Genomic DNA, 21455 nt, shown 5'->3' on the forward strand with positions numbered 1-21455 from the left:
ACAGCGTCACCGTCACCGTCCCGTCAACTATTCTCTTGGACTTATTTTGCCGACGTCAAAGTTGTCGGTGTTGTATATGTGAATGCTACCATACGATTTCCATGGAAGAATATTTGACATTTCGTTCCTTTACGTTGACTTCACGGTGACGGGACGTTGTATGTGTAGCGCACTTAATCCCTGGTGCGGATGCCCTTAGGCTGATGTCACATTAGGCGGATTCGCCGCCGCGGATATCGCGACGGTTTTTTTTCTCGATATGAATTCGCTTCCAAAACCGCCCCGCTCTGTGTGACATGGCCCATTCACAATACACTGTAGATCCTCCGCTGCGGTTTTACTCGCGGAATCCGCCTAATGTGACATCAGCCTTAATGTCCTCAACGCGGATTGATAATTATCGGTGCAAGATTTTGGTATCATAGAACGTCATGTAATTACCGCTACAAAGTAACATTTGGTTTTCAATCGGGCAACCCTGTCTTTTTCCTCTCCAAGTACGACACCGCACTACAGCCGCTGTCAGTCGGCGCGTATTCATACCCGCGCCAATACCTCTTCACAGCGTTGGCACAGCAGCTGCTGCTCCGTCTCTTTCTTGTGGCATTCGTCGCACGTTCCGTCAGTGTGTAGTTCTCTTCTGTAAATGCGAAATAATGGCCGCGGATCAGGCTCAGTTTCATCAGCTGCTAAATTCCATGCTTTCGAATGACAACGATGTTCGAACACAAGCCGAGGTATGTTTTTCAAGTGGTGTAAGGTTTTTCCGCAGAAATTATCACCGGAAACGCAGTGTACAAGTGTGAAAAGTTAAAAGTGTGGATGCAGTATCTGCTCTTTTTCCCCGTGCAGTTCGTCTGCCGACAACGTGTTTTTGCGGAAGGAGACAATTTTCCTGGTTCTCGTTAAAAATATGTCTCGGTGTGAAATGTGCGAACGCTGTGCTAGTTGCCGTACAAACTGTTGGGAAATGATTACTGGGAAAATGATATTGAGCGTGAATGTAGATTGAAAGCGAACTTCATGAAAGGAGTGAAAATTTATGAATCAGCCAGGTTGGTTGTGCGTGTGACCGTGAAAAAAAATGTGGAAAGAAATAACAGAACTTCCCGATGGAGTAGTCAGCATTGTTGGAATTATTCTATTGCAAACGCATTGTTCTTGTAAGGGAATTCTGGAATGATCCATAATTTGGATACGAGAGGTTTTTGTGTACAGTTACCTAAGTTGGGAGATGTTTTCGAATCTCATGAATTTAGGGACTGAAATTTGACCATAACCTAGAGACTCTTTCTTTTATTGATTGTTGGGTTTTGTTCCGAAAATTGTATTTACATAATAGTACCTAATTTTATCAACAAAATGACATCTATAACTAAAATTATATTGCGGATTATAATTCAATTTTGAGTGGTTACCACCTAAGGAAAAACTTACGTCGCAATAACAAGGTATGGTGTATTTGTTTTCACTGAAACTAAACTATTCTGTGTAATTGTTGGTTTCAGATTGGGAACTATGGCCGTGTTTGTATAAGGGATTTCCGAATCAACGTGTTCGCATGACGAGTCGTCAACACTAATTGCTGCTGAAATAATGTTTTTGTGTTAGGTGCAGCAGACTTCTGCGTGAAACTGTTTTGTTAATATTTATTTGATCATAAAACTGAACAGATCGATATAAACATTTAAAGACTAATTTTTCATCATTTTGAATAATTTATGCTATAACCAAAGTGCAGCATGTCAAAAATCAGATGAATGGTTCGCTTCGGCTAATAGTCATACATATCGATTAAAGAGAGCCTTGAAAATAAATTTACTTATGGAGTAAATGCATATAAAAAGCAAAAAAACCTTGCGTTACCGTTTAATGGAGGTTAGATTTGTCAGAATCAAACTGATTTATCCAGGCCCTGGCCAAGAGGATATGATCCGCGAGTCAAGATGTGTCGCAAATTTAGCTGTCATTGCCAAACTATCAAACTTCTCGGTGAGCTCAAGGCAGATCTACGTAACAAGGTGCGCCCATTCACTAATCATATTTAACTCGAAACAATCGTCAAATTCGCGAAAATTTAAAGAAGGCAGTTTTGCAAATCTAAAATTTGAATTGAGATTCTTAAGTTATTCGATTACTTGAAACACGACGCTCTCTTAACCATTTGGCTATATATTTTACAACACATAACATTTACAAAAACTCGCCATTATAACATAAAATCATCACCAGACAAAATTCCAGTTCAATATTACGTAATACTGTATTGCTTAGAATACATATTTGAAATAGAAAAACAAATTTTCATTCATTATTATTTGTTTTAGAAGTGTGTTAACCCTTTAACGGGTGCCGGCATCTATATTGCCACCAACGATTTTATTTTTTTCTCTTCTTTAACAATAAATTATCACTTCAAACCTTATGTAGTAACTTGTTCTGATGTCTAGCAACATGCCTGATTTTTTTAAGCACGAAAAAATCAAAAACTATTCATTTTTGAGCCATTTTTGTGTTAACAACTCTCGATTTATAGCAGCCACAGCAAATTTCCCGTAAAGTCATTGAAATACAGTCTTTTTGCTTAAGTTTTCAATGCATATGAATTGTTTAGGACCTGTTGAGTCTGATCATGAGTTTTATTAGTTGTTTTTGTTGAATCTAACATCAAAAATTCAATTACAAAAAGATAATTTTCACCATCAAGTGTTTTCCGCTAGACGGGCAGGTGGCATCTATATTGCCACCAACATTTTACGCTAACCGGGCAGGTGGCAACTATATTGCCACCAACATCTAACACTAGCCCTTTTACGGGCAGGTGGCAGCTATATTGCCACCAACATTTTACGCTAACCGGGCAGGTGGCATCTATATTGCCACCAACATTTTGCGCTAGCCGGGCAGTGGCAGCTATATTGCCACCAACATCTAACACTAGCCCTTTTACGGGCAGGTGGCAGCTATATTGCCACCAACATTTTACGCTAGCCGGGCAGTGGCAACTATATTGCCACCAACATTTTGCGCTAGCCGGGCAGTGGCAGCTATATTGCCACCAATTTTTTCAACTGTTTCAATAGTTAAAATTTTTTTTAATGTTGATATGTGTTATTCCTCATGTAAGGATTATGTTCTCTGAAGCTGGAGTCGATTCGTTAGCTAGTTTCCACGGCCCGTTAAAGGGTTAATGCCATCCTGTAAATTAATGACTGCAGAGTGGTTTTCACATTTTGACCCACCTGGTAGTATGTTAAGCGCCTTGATTTACACCAGCTTGAGAGTTTGGCAGTTCTCGCGAGCAAATTGCATTTGCTACTCGGACATGTTTGGCGCTGTCAAATGCAGTGTATTAGTATATGTATGCCCTAGGGTTGGATTGATCTAATCAATTTTTTAAAGACATATTCATAACGGTACCAAATCCGGAACCGTAAAACCGACACCCCAAGGATTTCTACATACAGTAAAATCTGTTTTTGCGCGGTTTTTTTTTGTGCGATTTTCTGTTCATGAGGTTTTTTTTTGTGCGGTGTATGAAAAGAAGCACGTTTTACGAAGTTATCGTCCATTCAGTTTTTTTTCGATGGTTTATATGCATTTCAGTGCGAAAAAAGCATATTTGGGTCTCAATCAAATTCTCTAAGTTTTTGCATGACATGATTTCTAACAGCAACACGTTTCGACATGCAACTAAAAGCACAAAACAGCCACGCGCAACCGAAAAGGCAAAGTGTCCCATCGCAAAGCAGGGAAACAAAAGGAAATTAAACGGTGAATGGCGTGGATTTGAGTTACTTTCTTGGGGGAAACTTTTTTTATGCGGTCCCTATCTACCGCACAAAAAAAGTTTTTTTTTTCAAAATGTGTACCGAACGCGATTTTTTAAAGTTTTGCACGACTTTTTTTAATGCGACAGGTTTGCCTGTAATTTCAAGACATCCCATCTCTTAACCCTTTAACGGGTACCGGCATCTATATTGCCATCAACGGTTTTATTTTTTTCTCTTTAACAATAAATTATCACTTCTAACCTTATGTGCCTTAACCTTAGCTTGTTCTAATGTCTAGCAACATGTCTGATTTTTTTGAGCGCAAAAAAATCTAAAATGCATTTTGGAGCCAATTTTGTATTAACAGCTCCACATTTAAAGCAGCAAGAGCAAATTTCCCGTAAAGTTATTGAAAAACAGTCATTTTGTTGAAGTTTTCAATCCATATGAACTGTTTAGGACCTGTTGAGTCTGATCAAGAATTTTATTAGTTGTTTTTGTTGAAACTGACATCAAAATTCAAATACAAAAACAACATTTTTACCATCAAGTGTTTTCCGCTAGACGAGCAGGTGGCATCTATATTGCCACCAACATTTTACGCTAGCTGGGCAGGTGGCAGCTATATTGTCACCAACATCTAACACTAGCCCTTTTACGGGGGGCAGCCTGAGATGTTAGATGTTGTTGCACCTGCCCGGCAGCTATATTGTCACCAACATTTTGCGCTAACCGGGTCGTGGCAACTATATTGCCACCAATTTTTTTCAATGTTTTTGATTGTTTTGTGTATTGAAAAAAAATATTTTGTGTATTTTAGCATCTAAACATTTCGTTGTATTGGAGTTAGCGTTGATTACATGGCTAGTTCTCACGTTCCGTTAAAGGATTGAACTCTTCTTGAACCATTCTACAAAATCTGTTCATCATTTATTAGGAAAAACTCGAATTTTGATGCAATGCAAAAATTGGTGTTTTTTGGAGAAATAAATGGGAATGTGTGTAACATCGACACTCTGTCAGGTGTCAGTTTGACACGTAATTTGAATGAAAAACAAACAAATTAATGTATTCAGATCTTCGTCGTCCATATATTTTGTGAGTTTGTCTTGACCCAAATAAGAATGATAGAGTGATTTGAAAAATATATGAGATGATTTGAAAAAATTCGAAAAAATTGACTATGCACATCTTTATATATAAAAGAGAGTTTTTCCCACGTACATATAAATCATCATCACGGGAGAGTGGCTGATCAGATCTTCGTCGTCCATATATTTTATGGGTTTGTCTTGACCCAAATTAGAATGATAGAGTATTTTGGAAAATATGTGAAATGATTTGAAAAATTCGAAAAAATTTACTATGCATATCTACTATATATAAGAAGGGTATTTAAAATAAAAAGGGAAAATTCGAAAATAAGAGGTACGCGTATATATGTTTCGCTGTGAAAATTATCATTTAGATCAATTCGACAGATCTGAACAATAACAAATAAACTCTCTTGAAATATATTCGTTATTTTTACCAACCAAAATATTCTCTAGAAATACATTATATCGCAGAACAACGTTTGCCGGTCAGCTAGTTTGATGTAAAAATATGTGCTTTACACTATTTCATATATTTGTTCTATATATTCACAATGAAAATTTTGATTTACCAACGTTTCTCTACGACAGTCATGCCTTATTGATAGCGTCCATAAACAATAGCTTAAAATAGAACAGTATTAACATTCTTAAAAGGAAAATGCGGACAAATATTAACGGAAAGAATAAATTACCTGAACGTTACCATTTTGCTTCCGATTATATTCGTACACTTCACAACTCCTGTTTCAATTTGTTTTCTTTTTCATACCTAACAGCATGCAATCCGATATGTTTTTGTTTAAATATTTAGGAAAACTTTTCACAAGCTTTATCAATACAATGTTGTTCCGTATATATTCCCCTATATCCTCGATTCGCTCTTCCATATCATAGGAGATACCATCAGTAGCGATTAGTAAACTAGAATCGTTCATGTAAATTTATGTTAATTAATTTCCAGGAGGGGCATCTATAAGTTCGACATTTTTGATGAGCAAAATTAACGCGCTTTCTGAATTAAAACACGGCAAAAGTTATGACTTCCTTTCCTTTTTTTTGACGTTTTTTCCTCGAGTTCAATTTTGTGAGAAACAATAACCGAAAACGGGTTTGAATCAACAAGATTTATAAATTTGTTAGATTTTATGAACAAAATGCGATAATTCTGCACGCTATTATATCTATGTGAGTAATTTTCGTGTACGATACATAAAATATAGCTCACCGGTAGTATATGTCAAATTACGTTGGGGATGAGCATTGTTTTATTATTTGTTTTGAGAGAAACGCGACTTCAGCAGCTGTAGGGTGACTCGAAACTTAGGAAATGGAAAGTGTGTTTAAAGAGCATAGGGAAATTTGCCAAAAGTTGCTTTCAACTGGAAAAGTCAGGGAGTGCCGGTTTTACTCTCATTTCCCCTATAAGAAAAAAAAATAAGCAAACATTACGGCGAGTAATGAATTCTTATGTAGTGATCTGCTTCCTCATAAAAACATTTTCACAATAAACTATTGGGATACGACACACACGAGCCTTCTAACACCTACATAAAAAAATTAACGTGGGATGGCGATAAAAAAACTACAGAATTTACAGATAATTTAATGGGACAAATTTCCCACAAAACATAATTTTATTGACCATGTTACAAAAATATTTCGACGCTCTGTTTGCCTTCTGATAGTTGGCCGGCTATTGCTGTCGAAAATATACTTATTGAGTTATTTTTCAGTTATTTATTAGTTCCTCTACCGTTTTCGCCACGAAATTGTTAGAGTAGCCCCTCCGCTTCAGGTTTGCCTAGAAATTCTCGATAGAACGTAGATGGGGGACGTTCGGAGGGTTGGCGGTCTTCGGAACAACATCCACCTTCAAGCGGTTCATCTACTCCAGTGATTTTTTCGCGTAATTGGCGGAGGTCAGGTCCGACTAAAACACCACATCCTCGTCCGGACAATATTTGGTTGGGGTAAAAAATTATCCATTATTTTTGGGTGAATTTCAAAACTATTTTAAACATGTTTGGGACTGTCTGATTTGGGTCAAATATGCACCGTTTTATTGTAAAACCAGCTGACCCGGCAAACTTCGTCCCGCCCAAAATTTGTTTTTTGTTATCAATACCTTCAAACATTCACGTTTTCTTACTATGAGCAAGTTCATGGGTCCAATCGCAGAACTGTTCATTGATTGATCTTCTATTCGACTCCCTTGAATTTATCTTTTACTATAAAATTCCTAGTATTTCTAACAAAACTCATCATTATGATATCAGATTATTTTCAGACACAATAACATGTTTCTCCGTTACATGGAACAAATGTTTTATACAGAAAATATGATAGAATAAAGACAGCCCTAAATCGGACAATTCCTTCCTCGAGTTCTGCTCTTATCAACACATCAGGCGATCCTTTTTTGTATAGATAGAAGAAGATATAGGAGTGCGTTTCATCACATTAAAATCCGTTTCCAGTTTCGAACAAAGATCAATGTCGCTAGCGCAAATATCAAATGGACTAACAGCACTTGTCACTATGTAATTGTAGAACATATGGGAATTTAATTTTCCCTTTTTCCTTCAGAGTCTTCCGAAAATTTTCAATTGTCATGTTTGGTTAGAATATTTTTGGTTGGAATATGTGTAATATTTTTATGGGACCCCCTCTCCATTCCAGAGGAGGAAGAGGTGTCATACCATTATAGAAACATTTCTCATACCCAAAAATCCTCACATCCCAAATTGTGCTTGATAAGTTTTCGAGTTATGCAGAAGTTTGTGTTTCGTTTGTATGGCAGCCCCCCTTAGAGAGGGGGGGAGTGTATTCACCATAGAAACGTTTTGTGCTCCGTAAAACCTTCACATGCCAAATTTGGCTCGATTTGCTTGATAAGTTTTCGAGTTATGCAAAAATTTGTGTTTCGTTTGTATGACAGCCCACCCTTAGAGAGCGGAAGGAGAGTCTAACCACCATAGAAATATTTATTGCATCCTAAAACCTCCACATGTCAAATTTGGTTTCGTTTGCTTGATAAATTCTCGAGTAGTTCAGAAATTTGTGTTTCATTTGTATGGCAGTATAGCGTATCAAACAAATCTTAGAAAATTTCCGATTCCATTGGTATTTTTTTTATCCCTTTTGTTTATTTTAGGCTCATTAACATTTTAGCTGTAACAGAGCCGAATTTTAATCGTGTACATGTCACATGTTTATCATATCTATAATTAACCCAGGTTTTTTTACGCGGTTTTTTTTGCGCGGTTTTTTTACGCGGATTTTCCAATTAACGCGGTAAAAGCAACACTCCTCCATTATCCGAAGCGAGCAACACTCAACATTTTACTTCGTTTCTACGTAAATCTTCCGTACTTCCGTACGACTATCTCCCATTTGATATCTATCATTAGGTGACATGGTTTTTTTTACGCGGATTTTCGAATTAACGCGGTTTTTTTACTCGGATTTTCCAATAAAAGAAACCGCGTTAATTGGAAAATCCGCATAAAAAAACCGCGTTAATTGGAAAATCCGCGTAAAAAAAACCGCGTTATTTTTTTTACGCGGATTTTCCAATTAACGCGGTTTCTTTACGAGGTACGTATCCCCAGCATAAAAAAACCTGGGTGTACACAGTTGCCATTTTTCGGCGCTAGAGTTTTCCCTTCTATACCATTGCATACGGTACACATTTACACAGTAGTCATTTAGGCGTAAGAGTTTTTCCTTCTGTTCTTCCCAGCCGGGTGCTATGATTGATGCTAGGATCGTTAGCAAAATCTCAAGCAGAACTGTCAGTGGGATACCCAATTCATATGAAAACAAAGGGAAAATGTTAGTGGGATACCCAATATGTTGGCTCCTGTCAGTTCAATGGGGGTTCTCTAAAGACGTCACCCGGCTGGTTCTTCCATTATCCAAGTTAGACCGGATAGCGCAGACAGTTGATTGATCATTGTTGAGTTATTTATAGAACAGCAGCCCGATGTTTCTTGCAGAGCAGGGCAGTTGTATGGATAAATCGATCTAATTTCGACCGTGGTTCGATCTCCATCGCTGATGATTGTTGCGTGGACGTAGTAATTCTGTAACAACACAAAGATGGTCAATGAGGGCACTGAGTTCTGAACTCACGATCGATCGCTTGATAAGCGAACGCGCAACCAATGTGGCTACGGAGACCCCCTCGATTGGTATGCCTGTTTTTTGATTTAGCACCCTTAATGTAAGACGTAGTCCTACGTCAAAAAACAGCAAAAGATTTTCTTTAGTGTGAAATGTCATCTTTACAACGAGCCTAAACATGAAATTTTATGATCGATACCACGCGAGATATTAATCACTTAAGCCAGCTACAGCTATTTTTATATGAACGAGGCGATTTCCGACAGGTACTTTGTGCTGTAAATTTCCCCGTTCACTGCAAGTCCCGAACGGAAGAAAGGCGGCTTTGACATCCTCTTTTCCGCTGATGGTTAGCCACGAAACATCTTCGGAAACTTTGTTTGGGGGATGTATTTCACGTCGGAACTCACTCCCCTTGGTGTTGCACACGTAAAGTAGCTGGTTCCCTGTCACTCGTCGCCATACTACGTTAAATACGTCTCGTTGTCCACGACTTTCACTTTCTGCCTTTGTTTCTGGGTCACGGCTTGCTGTTCCGACACGGCCGGTTTTGACGTACGTTTCCGCATGATGATATCCATCTCCATTAGATTTTTTTTTGCTGCTTAGTTCGTTGCTACGATCTCTCGATCCAAAAGCCCAGAACGATGTAGCAATCTTTCTCTCCGTCTTTTTCTTTAGCTATAGCTGCAGTTTACGATCGTCGGATGACCGGAACCACTCTTCCATTCAATGCTCTCATTCTTCTCCGGGAGTGTAAGGATATTATAGACACCCGAACGGGCGTATCCGGTGGTTTCAAAGTGTTGGACGAGCTTCCAGTACGCACAAACATGGAGCGCAGTTGCTTTACTTTTTTCGCCATAATTTCCGCATTTCAACTGATAGCGCTGTAAAATTTTGTTTGCACAAGTGGTCTCATCACCAGGTGTTAACCCCAAATGCAAACGCTTCGATGGACCACGCATCGAGTAATTTCACTATTCTGCTGAGCGTCTCGACGTCGTGTGATATGCAAGCACACCACGAGAGGGACTCGATGTTGTACGCGAAAGGGTTAAGGTGAACGTATGAAAATTGGTAAAATTTGTCCAATTTTTTAATACCAGCGTTATTGAATCTTAAGAGTGTAGGATGTATATTTTATAATCTATACATGACCAAATCAATGAAAATCCCAATTTGCACAGTATATAATTATATTTAAAAGCGAAACATGTCTGATTCACCGGTTCGCGATTGTGTTCTTATCATATTGAAAGATTATCTTATGCGTTTTTTCTTCTTCTTTCCGCACAGGAAGCGTACACTAGCTTACCATGCGAGGGCAAGGTAACACATCTGCTGGGTGCGGTACAAAATCCGCAAATGTCCCTCGAGGCGAGAATGATGGCCGCTGTTCTGTTGAGGCGATTGTTCTCCGCTGAATTCCAGGACTTCTACAGTCCGTTGCCGCCGGAATCGAAAGAACAGCTGAAGCAGCAGCTGTTGCTCACCCTCCAGCAGAACGAAAGTCCCAACCTGCGCAGGAAAATATGCGAAGTTGTAGCCGAGGTGGCCCGCAATTTGATCGACGACGATGGCAATAATCAGTGGCCGGAGTTTCTGCAGTTCCTTTTCCAGTGTGCAAGTGCTCCGAATGTGCAGCTGCAGGAATCTGCCCTCCGCATTTTTTCCTCCGTCCCGGGGATTTTTGGAAACCAGCAAGCTCAGCACCTACAGCTCATTAAGCAGATGTTGATGAAATATTTGGACCCATCTTCCGACACGGAAGTGCGTTTCCAGGCGGTTCGTGCCGTCGGAGCGTTCATTCTGCTACACGACAAGGAGGATGATGTCCAGCGACAGTTTAACGATCTTTTGCCGCGTGTCATCATGATTACGGCGGAAAGCATTGACCAACAAAATGACCAAACACTGATCAAGCTGTTGATCGATATGGCCGAAAGTGTTCCCAAATACTTGCGGCCGCAACTTGAAGCCATTTTTGAGATGTGCATGAAGGTGTTCAGTAGCGCTGATGTGGAGGACAGTTGGCGTCATTTGGCGTTGGAAGTTATGGTTTCCCTTTCGGAGAATGCCCCGGCAATGGTTCGCAAGCGCGCGGAAAAATATGTTGCCTCATTGATTCCACTGGTTTTACAAATGATGACCGATCTGGAAGACGATGCGGAGTGGTCTGTATCTGACGAAATTTGTGAAGACGATACAAGTGATAATAACGTAATCGCCGAATCCGCCCTGGATCGATTGGCATGCGGGCTTGGAGGAAAAGCCGTGCTACCTCATATTGTCGGTAACATTCCAAACATGTTGAGCAGCCCAGATTGGAAGCAGCGACATGCTGCTCTGATGGCCATCTCTGCCGCGGGTGAAGGTTGCCACAAGCAGATGGAAACCATGCTCGAGAACATTATGCAAGGCGTCCTGAAGTTCCTCATGGATCCTCATCCACGAGTGCGTTACGCTGCATGTAATGCTATTGGACAGATGGCCACCGATTTCGCTCCGATTTTCGAAAAAAAATTCCATGAACAAGTTATTCCGGGTTTGCTAAGCCTGCTGGATGACGTTCAGAATCCCCGTGTACAAGCCCATGCAGGCGCTGCTTTGGTCAACTTCAGTGAGGATTGCCCGAAGAATATTCTCACACGATATTTAGATGGTAAGTATTCTACTTTTTTGGAATCAGCACATATTTATGAATGTTTTATTAATCATCAGGTATTATGGCCAAGCTGGAATCTATTCTAACGACAAAATTCAAGGAATTGGTTGAAAAAGGCACTAAATTGGTTTTGGAGCAGGTCGTCACCACTATCGCATCGGTTGCCGATACCACTGAGAAAGACTTCGTCAGCTATTATGACCGGTTGATGCCTTGCCTGAAGTATATCATTCAAAACGGAAACACCGAGGAGCTGCGATTGCTGCGTGGTAAAACTATCGAGTGCGTATCCTTGATTGGATTGGCTGTTGGTGCGGAGAAGTTTATGTCCGATGCTTCGGATGTTATGGATATGTTGTTGAAGACTCACACCGAAGGCGATCTGCCCGATGATGATCCGCAGACTTCGTATCTCATATCTGCATGGGCTCGCATTTGTAAGATTCTTGGCAAACAGTTCGAACAATACCTGCCGCTTGTGATGGGACCAGTCATGAGAACGGCATCGATGAAACCGGAAGTTGCTCTACTGGACAATGACGAGGTTCAAGATGTGGAAAGTGACAACGATTGGCAGTTTGTGAACTTGGGTGAACAGCAGAACTTCGGAATTCGCACCGCCGGTTTGGAAGACAAAGCATCTGCCTGTGAAATGTTGGTGTGCTATGCACGTGAGTTGAAGGATGGATTCGCTAACTATGCCGAGGAAGTGGTGCGTCTCATGGTGCCAATGTTAAAGTTCTATTTCCACGATGGCGTCCGCACGGCAGCTGCCGAATCTCTACCCTACTTGCTGGACTGTGCTAAAATAAAGGGACCCACCTATTTGGAAGGTATGTGGCTGTACATCTGTCCGGAGCTGCTCAAAGCAATCGATTCTGAACCGGAACCCGACGTCCAGGCTGAACTGTTGCACTCTCTGGCGAAGTGTATCGAAACACTCGGTGCCGCTTGTCTATCGAAGGAAGCAATGGACGAAGTACTCAAAATCATCGACAAATTTATGAACCAACATTTCCAGAAGGAAGATAAACGTGCTCTCGCTCGTAAAGAAGAAGATTACGATGATGGCGTCGAGGAACAGTTGGCCGAGGAGGATGACGCCGATATATATTTGCTATCGCGAATATCTGATATTGTCCATGCTCTTTTCCTCACATACAAGGACGGATTTTTGCCCTATTTCCAGCAGGTTGTGCCGCATTTTGTGAAGCTACTCGATCCATCCAAAGCCTGGGCTGATCGACAATGGGGACTGTGTATATTCGATGATCTGATCGGTGAGTTTCATAATAAGTCTTCATTTCGTATCCTATTCAATTCAGTCGCAATGATGACGTATTCAATGTATGACAATTTGAGCTGATTACACATCCCTCTGAATATTCTGGCTTAACCTTTTCTGAGATACTTGCACATAAGGTGCTCAAGCGTTTAAAGCTGAGTGGAAAACAGTTTCTAATAATTATCATTTCTTTTCCCCCTCACTTTCTATCCGCTGCTGCTGCTGCAACTGCGTTCAATGGTTAAACATTTATGGCTGATATTCGATTGTGGTTCCGCGTTTGTGTATTGGTTTTGCAACGAAATGTGCTCGTCCCGTAAACAGGTAAGTTTTCGGTAGTGCTACCAATTGAACATTTCTTTTCCGAGTCTCTTTCTTACCTGGCGGTCGCTTTCTCCGAAAGAGTCTCGCTTTGGAAGCAATGAAGTGCTTGTCTCTTATGATTTCACAGCAATGTTTTTTCCTTATTTGAAATATTGTGGGCACAGGCATCAGGTATCGTAAATTCGCCAGATTTCACATGTGGCATAAAGAGTGAAACAAAATCGTTTTCGGTTTTTCTTTTCGTGTTTTATTTTATAGGTAAATTGATATCAGTTTTATCGAATGAGAAAGCATGTATTGTCATATTGTTAATGCATGAAATTCAGGAGAACCAAACTTTTGTACTCGCCCGAATTCCTTGTTCAGGGTGGCCACAGAACAGGGAAATCCGGAAAGAACCGAGAATTTGAAATTTACTGAAATTTATGGGTAAAATTTATGGGTTACTTACGGGGGTATGCTAGTGTAGAGGCACGAATTTCGGGTGTTTTTCAAAGCTCTCAACAAATAAAATAAAGAATTATTTTGATATCCATTATTTCATTATTTGTTTAACACTTGGTTTACGGGATGCGTAATTTTGACGCATATCGAATTTTCAAAGAGAAATTACAAAAACCGTTTGCATTTATATTTCATCTCTTGTAATGACTTTTATTCATTGATCGAGGTGAATATATGTTGAAGTCCATTTACTTCAAAACTGTAGAAATATCAAAATTATCTATGTGGTACACCTATCTCTACGGATATGCGTATGTGCACAACATTTTGAGTAAATATGCAAACACCAATTTTATATGAGTAATATATAGGAATGTGCCGCTATCGTTATCTCAAATGAAACAAGCGATAAACAACTGTTGCCGAAAAGCAACAATAGGAAGAATGAAATGCAGAATGTCAATCGACGACAGAGTGCGAAGAGATTTTCAAAGTTTCAATTGCTTAGCTCGAATATTGAAAAAAGAAATAATAGAATATTATTTGAACTATTATGTAAATCGAATCGAGAAGTCGATACAATCACTATCACACCGAGTCATTTGTAAATCGAGCTAATCTTACTGAGTCGAGTTCTTGCTCGAATTTCATATATTGCAAATTGTAGGGATAGCGGTGGTAGAGCGGTCATGGGATTTTTTGATACTTAACTATTGACTATAGATGCCGTATTGATAGTCACTTTATGTTTGAAGAGTTTCATGACTTTTGGGTCACCCTTTACTTTAGTAGATATCTTGAACAAACCATCAGTTTGGACGAGTGTTCACATATTCTAGGAGAGATGAACAGATATTTTGTTTTCTCAGCAATTAATTCACATAGAAATTACGTAGATGGTCAGTGGTGGATAACGACTAACAATATTCTGTTCATTAAAGCTGATATGCCTTATCACATTCTGCTTTTTAAAGGGTCCCTCTTGTTGCTTTAACCCTAGAAAAATATGTCATACCAACTAAACCAAGCCTCATTATGTGAAATATTATATGTTTCTTACTACGTTTTTGTATGTATGAGAAAATTTAAATTATGACTGTAGGTGAACAGGTCAAGCTTATTTCATAGGTGTACCTACTATTTCAATAATGATTGAAACAAATTTGGACGAAAAAATGCACAAATCTATTTAGCATGATATAGACGAGCGACCACTTTATCACTTTATTTCGATTTCGAATTTTTAGATATGCAACAAGCAAACCAAACGACTTGAAAAAGAACAACATTTGCACCGATAGCTTTTACTCGGTCGATAGCTCGGAATCTATAATAGAACATCAATATTTTATTTTCAGTTCCGTTTCAAAACGTACGTAATAAATTTTATTCTATGATTTGTCAAAAAAAAGATGAACGTGGATGCCTGTATACAATCAATACATTTTTTTATCCCATTTATTTAGTTTAGGCTCATTAGCATTTTAGCTGTAACAGAGTCGAATTTTAATAGTGTACATGTCACATGGTTATCATATCTATAATTAGCACATTACACAGCTGCCATTTGCCAGTATTCCTTCTATACCATTGCATATGGTACATTTACACAGTAGCCATTTAGGCGTAAGAGTACTCTTTCTGTTCCTCCATTATCCAGTTAGACCACCGGACAGCGGAGACAGTTGATTGATCATTGTTGAGTTATTTATAGAACAGCAGCCCGATGTGTCTTGCAGAGCAGAGCAGTTGTATGGATGAATCGATCTTATTTCGACCGTGGATCGATCCCCATCGCTGATAATTTTGTTGCGTGGACGTAGTAATTCTGTAACAACACAAAGATAGTCAATGAGGGCCCTGAGTTTTGAACTCACGATCGATCGCTTAGTAAGCCAATGTGGCTACGGAGACCCCCAATCAATAAATTGTATTGAATAAGAATTTCTTCGTATTATAGCAAGCTAAATACTATTGTTATGATTTTTATTACTCTGAATACTTCTCACTTTCCTTTGAGATCTTCCCTTCCCCTTCCAAAAGTCCGTCTTATAGAGGAAGGTTGTCCTAACGCGACCGGTGGTCTTGAACCTACCATTCTTTGGATATCAGGAACGGTGCTTCCTACCGAGTTTTCAGTAGTGTCAAATGAAAGGTGTCATAACGCTGACAATTTGATAATATGGTGACTTTTTTCTGGCTTTCTTCATTCGAGTGTTTAAGCGCCGTTTTGCGTTTTCTTTGCTTCAAAAATGAATAAAAAATATTTTTGACCTGTATGCAAAATGAGTTCAATGTTCTTTTAGATTTTTTTTTCTTTCTCTATAAAAGAGATTTTCAGTCAGTGGAGGAGGCGATCTGGCGTAGTAGTAACATCCATACCTCTCACGCTAAAGGTCACAAGTTCAATTCTCACTCCCGACATTCTTCCAAAAATGGAAGTTAAGTGTCGAACCAACCAAAAGTGTTGAAAGTCACTATAATGCAGTTAAAAAAAAAAGTTCAGTCATGTTCTTTTAGATTGTGAAACGTTACGAAAAAAGGAAACATTTATTACTTATGGTATTTTTATCAACATAACATATATAAATTTAATCTACCTGTTGCCTGTAGTACACGGCATGACCTTATTTGGGAAAAGTCGTGCTTGTTGAACACGTTCACTCTGGCGCTTGCCATCAATGGCTCGCACAAGCCTGAGAAGGAGGTGATAAATCGTTACATGAAGTCAATGTTCTTAGGACTTTTCAAGTATCAGACCAACCTTCAACTTTCAAAGAATTGTTGAATATTTCTCTATTGGGCGAAGCTCCGGCGCGTTGGGCGGGTTCATTTCCTTTGGCACGAAGGTGACCCCGTTGGCTTCGTACCACTCCAACAAGTCCTTTGAATAGTGGCACGAAGCGAGATCCGGCCAGAAGATGGTCGGGCCCTCGTGCTGCTTCAATAGTGGTAGTAAGCGCTTCTGTAGGCACTCCTTAAGGTAAACCTGCCCGTTTACCGTGCCGGTCATCACGAAGGGGGCGCTCCGCTTTTCGCAAGAGCAGATCGCTTGCCACACCATGTACTTTTTGGCAAACTTGGATAGTTTCTGCTTGCGAATCTCCTCCGGAACGCTGAATTTATCCTCTGCGGAGAAGAACAACAGGCCCGGCAGCTGACGAAAGTCCGCTTTGACGTAGGTTTCGTCGTCCATTACCAGGCAATGCGGCTTCGTCAGCATTTCGGTGTACAGCTTCCGGGCTCGCGTCTTCCCCACCATGTTTTGCCTTTCGTCGCGATTAGGAGCCTTCTGAACCTTGTATGTACGCAGGCCCTCCCGCTGCTTGGTCCGCTGGACGAATGAACTTGACAAATTCAGCTTATTGGCGACATCCCAGACCGAACTTCTCGGATCACGTCTAAACTGCTTAACTACGCGCTTGTGATCTTTTTCACTGACGGAGCATCCATTTTTGCCGTTCTTCACCTTCCGGTCGATGGTTAGGTTCCCGAAGTATCGTTTTAGTACTCTGCTGACCGTGGATTGGACGATTCCCAGCATCTTACCGATGTCCCGATGTGACAACTCCGGATTCTTGAAATGAGTGCGCAGGATTAATTCACGACGCTCTTTTTCGTTCGACGACATTTTTCCAAATTTACGAAAAATTGTCAGTGAAGCATGGCCAACGTGATCTATACACTCTTATCTGATTATAAGCGAAAGCTGAAGATATAATTCCTAAAAATTAAATTTCTACAGCGTTTTTTCCGTGATGCAATTTGATTTGACACACCCTTTAGCACTGGTTTTGAAGCTTCGGAAGCTTTTATGTATCCTGAGACGAAGGCCCTAACATCTCTTGATCCGTCATTGATTTCAATAATTTCTTTTTTGGAAAACGGTTTGATACTCATACAAGGAAAGCCGAAAGAAAGAAGGTTTTGCGTCAAATTCATCAAAGTGAATGAAACAACTACGAAAAACAGAAACGAGATTTGTCGAGGTGAAACGACTTGTTTTCGGAAAAAGACGGAAAATTGTAACAGTTTCGTAAAATCGATCCAAATCAGAATGCAAATGACTCGTTTTGTGTTAGTGTTTAAGGACTCTCCAAGATAACTTTTAATTGTATCAATAAATCCAGCCTCTTTTTAAAGTACTTCTCAGTAATTGTTTAACGATATCGACAGACGTTCATAGATGTCATTGTTTTACCTAATCAAATGTTTTAAGAACTACAACTACAGAACTGGTGAAAAAATTGATTACTAGTCTACATCTGGAATTTTTTTTTTTGGAAAATTGCTGGAAAATCTGGGAACTTTTTTTCGGGTTTTGTCGACACCCTGTACTATGTCCACGTAATCCCAATCACTTACCACTCACATTTTCGGTCTGCTGCATCGGTAATTGGCACAATTAATAACACAACAATGGAACCCTCATATCAACAGTCCCGCTGTGAACAGTCCGACTGTGAACATCCGAACAATAGCAATATTCTTACGCCGAAAAAAGTGACATGTGTTGTGTATCGATAGAATGGGAATACTCCTACGCCTAAAGTTACAGCCTTTCTGGTTATCTGTGACTTGAACTCCCAGCACCATTTCGTCGAGGTGAAGAAAAACTGTGCCAACTGGTTTTCCTTGTTCGTTTGTAAAGTCCGCTTATATGATATTTTGGAACCATTGAATTCACATGCCTGGTCAGAGATGAACTAAAAGCTATCACTGATCCACAATAATGCACTCCGGATTATCTGCAATGTCTAGTTTCGACAAATGCGAGAAGTCTTTGTGTGATGCAACGCTTCACAATTCTGATTCGAACAAACCACTAGGATTAATGATAGAAACTTCAAACACCGCGACGAGAACTGAATTGCGAAATTTGGGAACCATTTGGTTTCTATTTACAACAAATTTGCAAGTTTCATCTAAATTACTTTGCACTTGGGCGAGGGCTGACAACCATGAAGATGTCAGTGAAATATTTCGGGTATTTCCTCGGAAGAAGTTAAAATGCAATGCAAATTTGACATACGGACAATCACTTCGAGTTTTAGGAGAATTTCTCGATCAATCGTCGGGAATTGTCGACCAATCGAAATTTTCAAAAATACTGCATCGTACTTTCGAAAACATTAAACCAGTTGATCGGAGCCGTCATGGTGGTCGCCAAATCTTTGTCAGTTCAGAATAGAAGGAATGTACCCATGTATTCATCAGAGAACTAAATTAAACGTCCTCTTCAGCATCCTTATGATGATCCTTTTGAAGTTCTTCGTCGCGAATAAAAAAAAAAGTTATTAAATATATTATCTAGCCGTATTTTTTCACCGTTCAAGGCCCGCACTTCGTTCAGTTTCCACACGTGTATTGTGATGCTATCAATGCATTAATTTTTAAGAGAAACTATTTTTTCACAGCTATATAACTCCACTCACCTTTCTCATCCTTTTGCAGAATACAGTGGTCCGATGTGTGCACAGTATCAGGCTTACTTTTTGCAGCCCATGCTAGAATATATTAAAGATAAGCAATCGGAGGTACGACAGGCGGCTGTCTACGGTTGTGGTGTTTTAGCTCAGGTAAATTGTTTCTATCCTAATTGTCGAATGACGATATTCACCAGAAATACTTTTACAATCTTCCAACAGTTCGGTGGGGATCAATTCTCGATGACGTGTGCGCAGGCGATTCAGCTGCTAGTAGAGGTGATCATGATGCCCGGAAGTCGCGAACCGGAGAATGTAAATCCAACAGAAAACGCTATATCGGCGGTTACTAAAATACTGAAATACAACAACAAAGCCATCACAAATCTGGACGAGATAATTGCATTATGGTGAGAGATTCGTTTTCAGTTTTCTAACAAATGTTTCATGGTTAAACTATTTCTGATGATAGCAACTATAAAACGGTCTTACAAAGCGAAAGCTGTTTGTGGAGAATTTTGTTTTGGCTTAACCTTTTCTGAGTATAATCTTTTTGTGATATTCTAAATCTCTGAGCAATAAGAAAAATACATCAGTTAATCGGACACTGTTTCTCTATCTTTCACAGGTTCTCGTGGTTGCCAGTGGTTGAAGATGACGACGAGGCAATCCATGTGTACGGCTACTTATGTGATCTGATTCAGGCGAACCATCCTGTAGTGTTAGGCGAGAATAACTCCAATTTGCCGCGAATTGTGTCGATCTTCGCGGAAGCATTCTATCGCGAGGCAATGTCCGTTGGCCATCCGGAATCGACCAGAATGTTAGCAATCATTAAACAGATTGAGGCCAGCCCTGACATTTTCCAAGCGTGCATTAATCAATTGACTGCAGAACAGAAGGCAGCACTCGAGGAAGCATACCAAACTATCGCAGTTTCACAGTAAAAAAAGAACTGTGGTATGTAGCGTATGAGATTAAAGTTTAAGGAAAAACTAGAACGCGAGAGAGTATGGAACGTTTTGCGAATGAGAGTGAGATCACTAGGAGGACCATCAAAGGTTGATGTATTGGACAGGGATAGACGTGAATGTATTAGGTTTCTTTAATTTTGTCGCTGATTTTCTCTCAACAATCACATTTGCAAGTCGGACATACGTGCACTAGAGGAAAATAGGAAGAAGGAAAAAATCAGAGCACATATTGAGACGACACACTCTAATATTACCCAAAACTCCTAGGAATGATTTAGGAGAAGAACGTATATAGAATTATATAGTTGTTTCTCAGCAGCAAATACTAGCTTACCTTTACCAAGATTATGTTTTGTAATTATTTAATCACATTCGTAAATTCTTCCTTTACAACAAGACGTATTTTTACAGTTTAAGGAAGATTCTACTGATACACCAGTTTGATTGCGAGTCGAGAAGATACAGCAAACAATATGAAACATTTTCGGAAGATTATTCCGCTTAAAAGTTCATTCTGCTGTTTCAATACGGGTCAAAATCTACATTGTGCCGGTACCCAGATTGTACACATTTGACAAAAATGTTCCATTCCCGGTCTTATATGCGGTTCTAAATGCAGGAATGAATTCTTGGCAGTTGTCTAACAGAAGAGGTATTTCCGCAAAAGAAATGTTTTCGATGGTACCTTGAAACAGAAACGATTTCGTGTTTCCTGCAAATAGGGATTACAAGTATATTTTCTTCGACAGAAAAACTCGAATGAATATTGTGTATATAAAAACCTCCCTAGGCACAGATATTGCGTATATTTTGTAAAATCTTATTATAAAGTGGTGGTATTCGTCCATTCAACGTTTCGAATTCCGGTAACAACAGGCTGTTATTTCCCAAGGAAATCATATTTTGGTAGCGAAAAATTATGAAAGCCGCATATTTTGAAGAAAATGGCTAATCTCACATTTCTTCCATCGTTTACCGATATGTTGTTTTCAGTGAGAGAGATGCCAAAATTTACTAGTTTACTTTTCATGTTCTACAGACGTTTCTCTTTTCAATATCATTGGTGTGTCATTGAACGGTCACGAAATTTCCGGCAAGGAACTCTGAAAATAATGCACCTTTTCCATATTAAAAGGCAAACTCTATATATATATATTATATGAGAATAAATGATATTCTATTATCGAAATCAACGCGGTTTTCGACATTCCTTATTAGAGAACATAAAGAAAACGTCCCATATGAAAAAAAAAGTTCGTTTGAACTTTTTCATACTCAGCATTACCGGATTGATAATACCACACCACAGCAAGCCATATTCGATAGCTGACGTTTTTAT

At 39.5% G+C, this 21455-nt stretch overlaps 1 protein-coding gene across 1 annotated transcript; it reads left to right on the forward strand.

Annotated features, from left to right (window-relative positions):
- The first annotated feature begins 512 nt into the window (after positions 1-512).
- LOC129776565 (importin-5) lies at positions 513-21309 on the forward strand. Its single transcript, XM_055782282.1, has 6 exons — positions 513-737; positions 10295-11660; positions 11720-12943; positions 19171-19295; positions 19365-19552; positions 19771-21309. The coding sequence occupies exons 1-6, from the start codon at positions 657-659 to the stop codon at positions 20087-20089; spliced, it is 3303 nt and encodes a 1100-aa protein (XP_055638257.1). The 5' UTR covers positions 513-656; the 3' UTR covers positions 20090-21309.
- The last annotated feature ends 146 nt before the right edge of the window (positions 21310-21455 follow it).

Source organism: Toxorhynchites rutilus, chromosome 3 (genome assembly GCF_029784135.1).
Source record: "Toxorhynchites rutilus septentrionalis strain SRP chromosome 3, ASM2978413v1, whole genome shotgun sequence".
NCBI classification, from domain to species: Eukaryota; Metazoa; Arthropoda; class Insecta; order Diptera; family Culicidae; genus Toxorhynchites; species Toxorhynchites rutilus.

What these genes read in the sequence shown, in the direction of transcription:
- LOC129776565 (XM_055782282.1), top strand. Translation starts at nt 657, where the DNA reads ATGGCCGCGGATCAGGCTCAGTTTCATCAGCTGCTAAATTCCATGCTT. An exon ending in ATGTTCGAACACAAGCCGAG is followed by an intron (nt 738 to 10,294) that starts GTATGTTTTTCA and finishes CTTTCCGCACAG; the next exon opens with GAAGCGTACACTAGCTTACC. An exon ending in GACGAGATAATTGCATTATG is followed by an intron (nt 19,553 to 19,770) that starts GTGAGAGATTCG and finishes TATCTTTCACAG; the next exon opens with GTTCTCGTGGTTGCCAGTGG.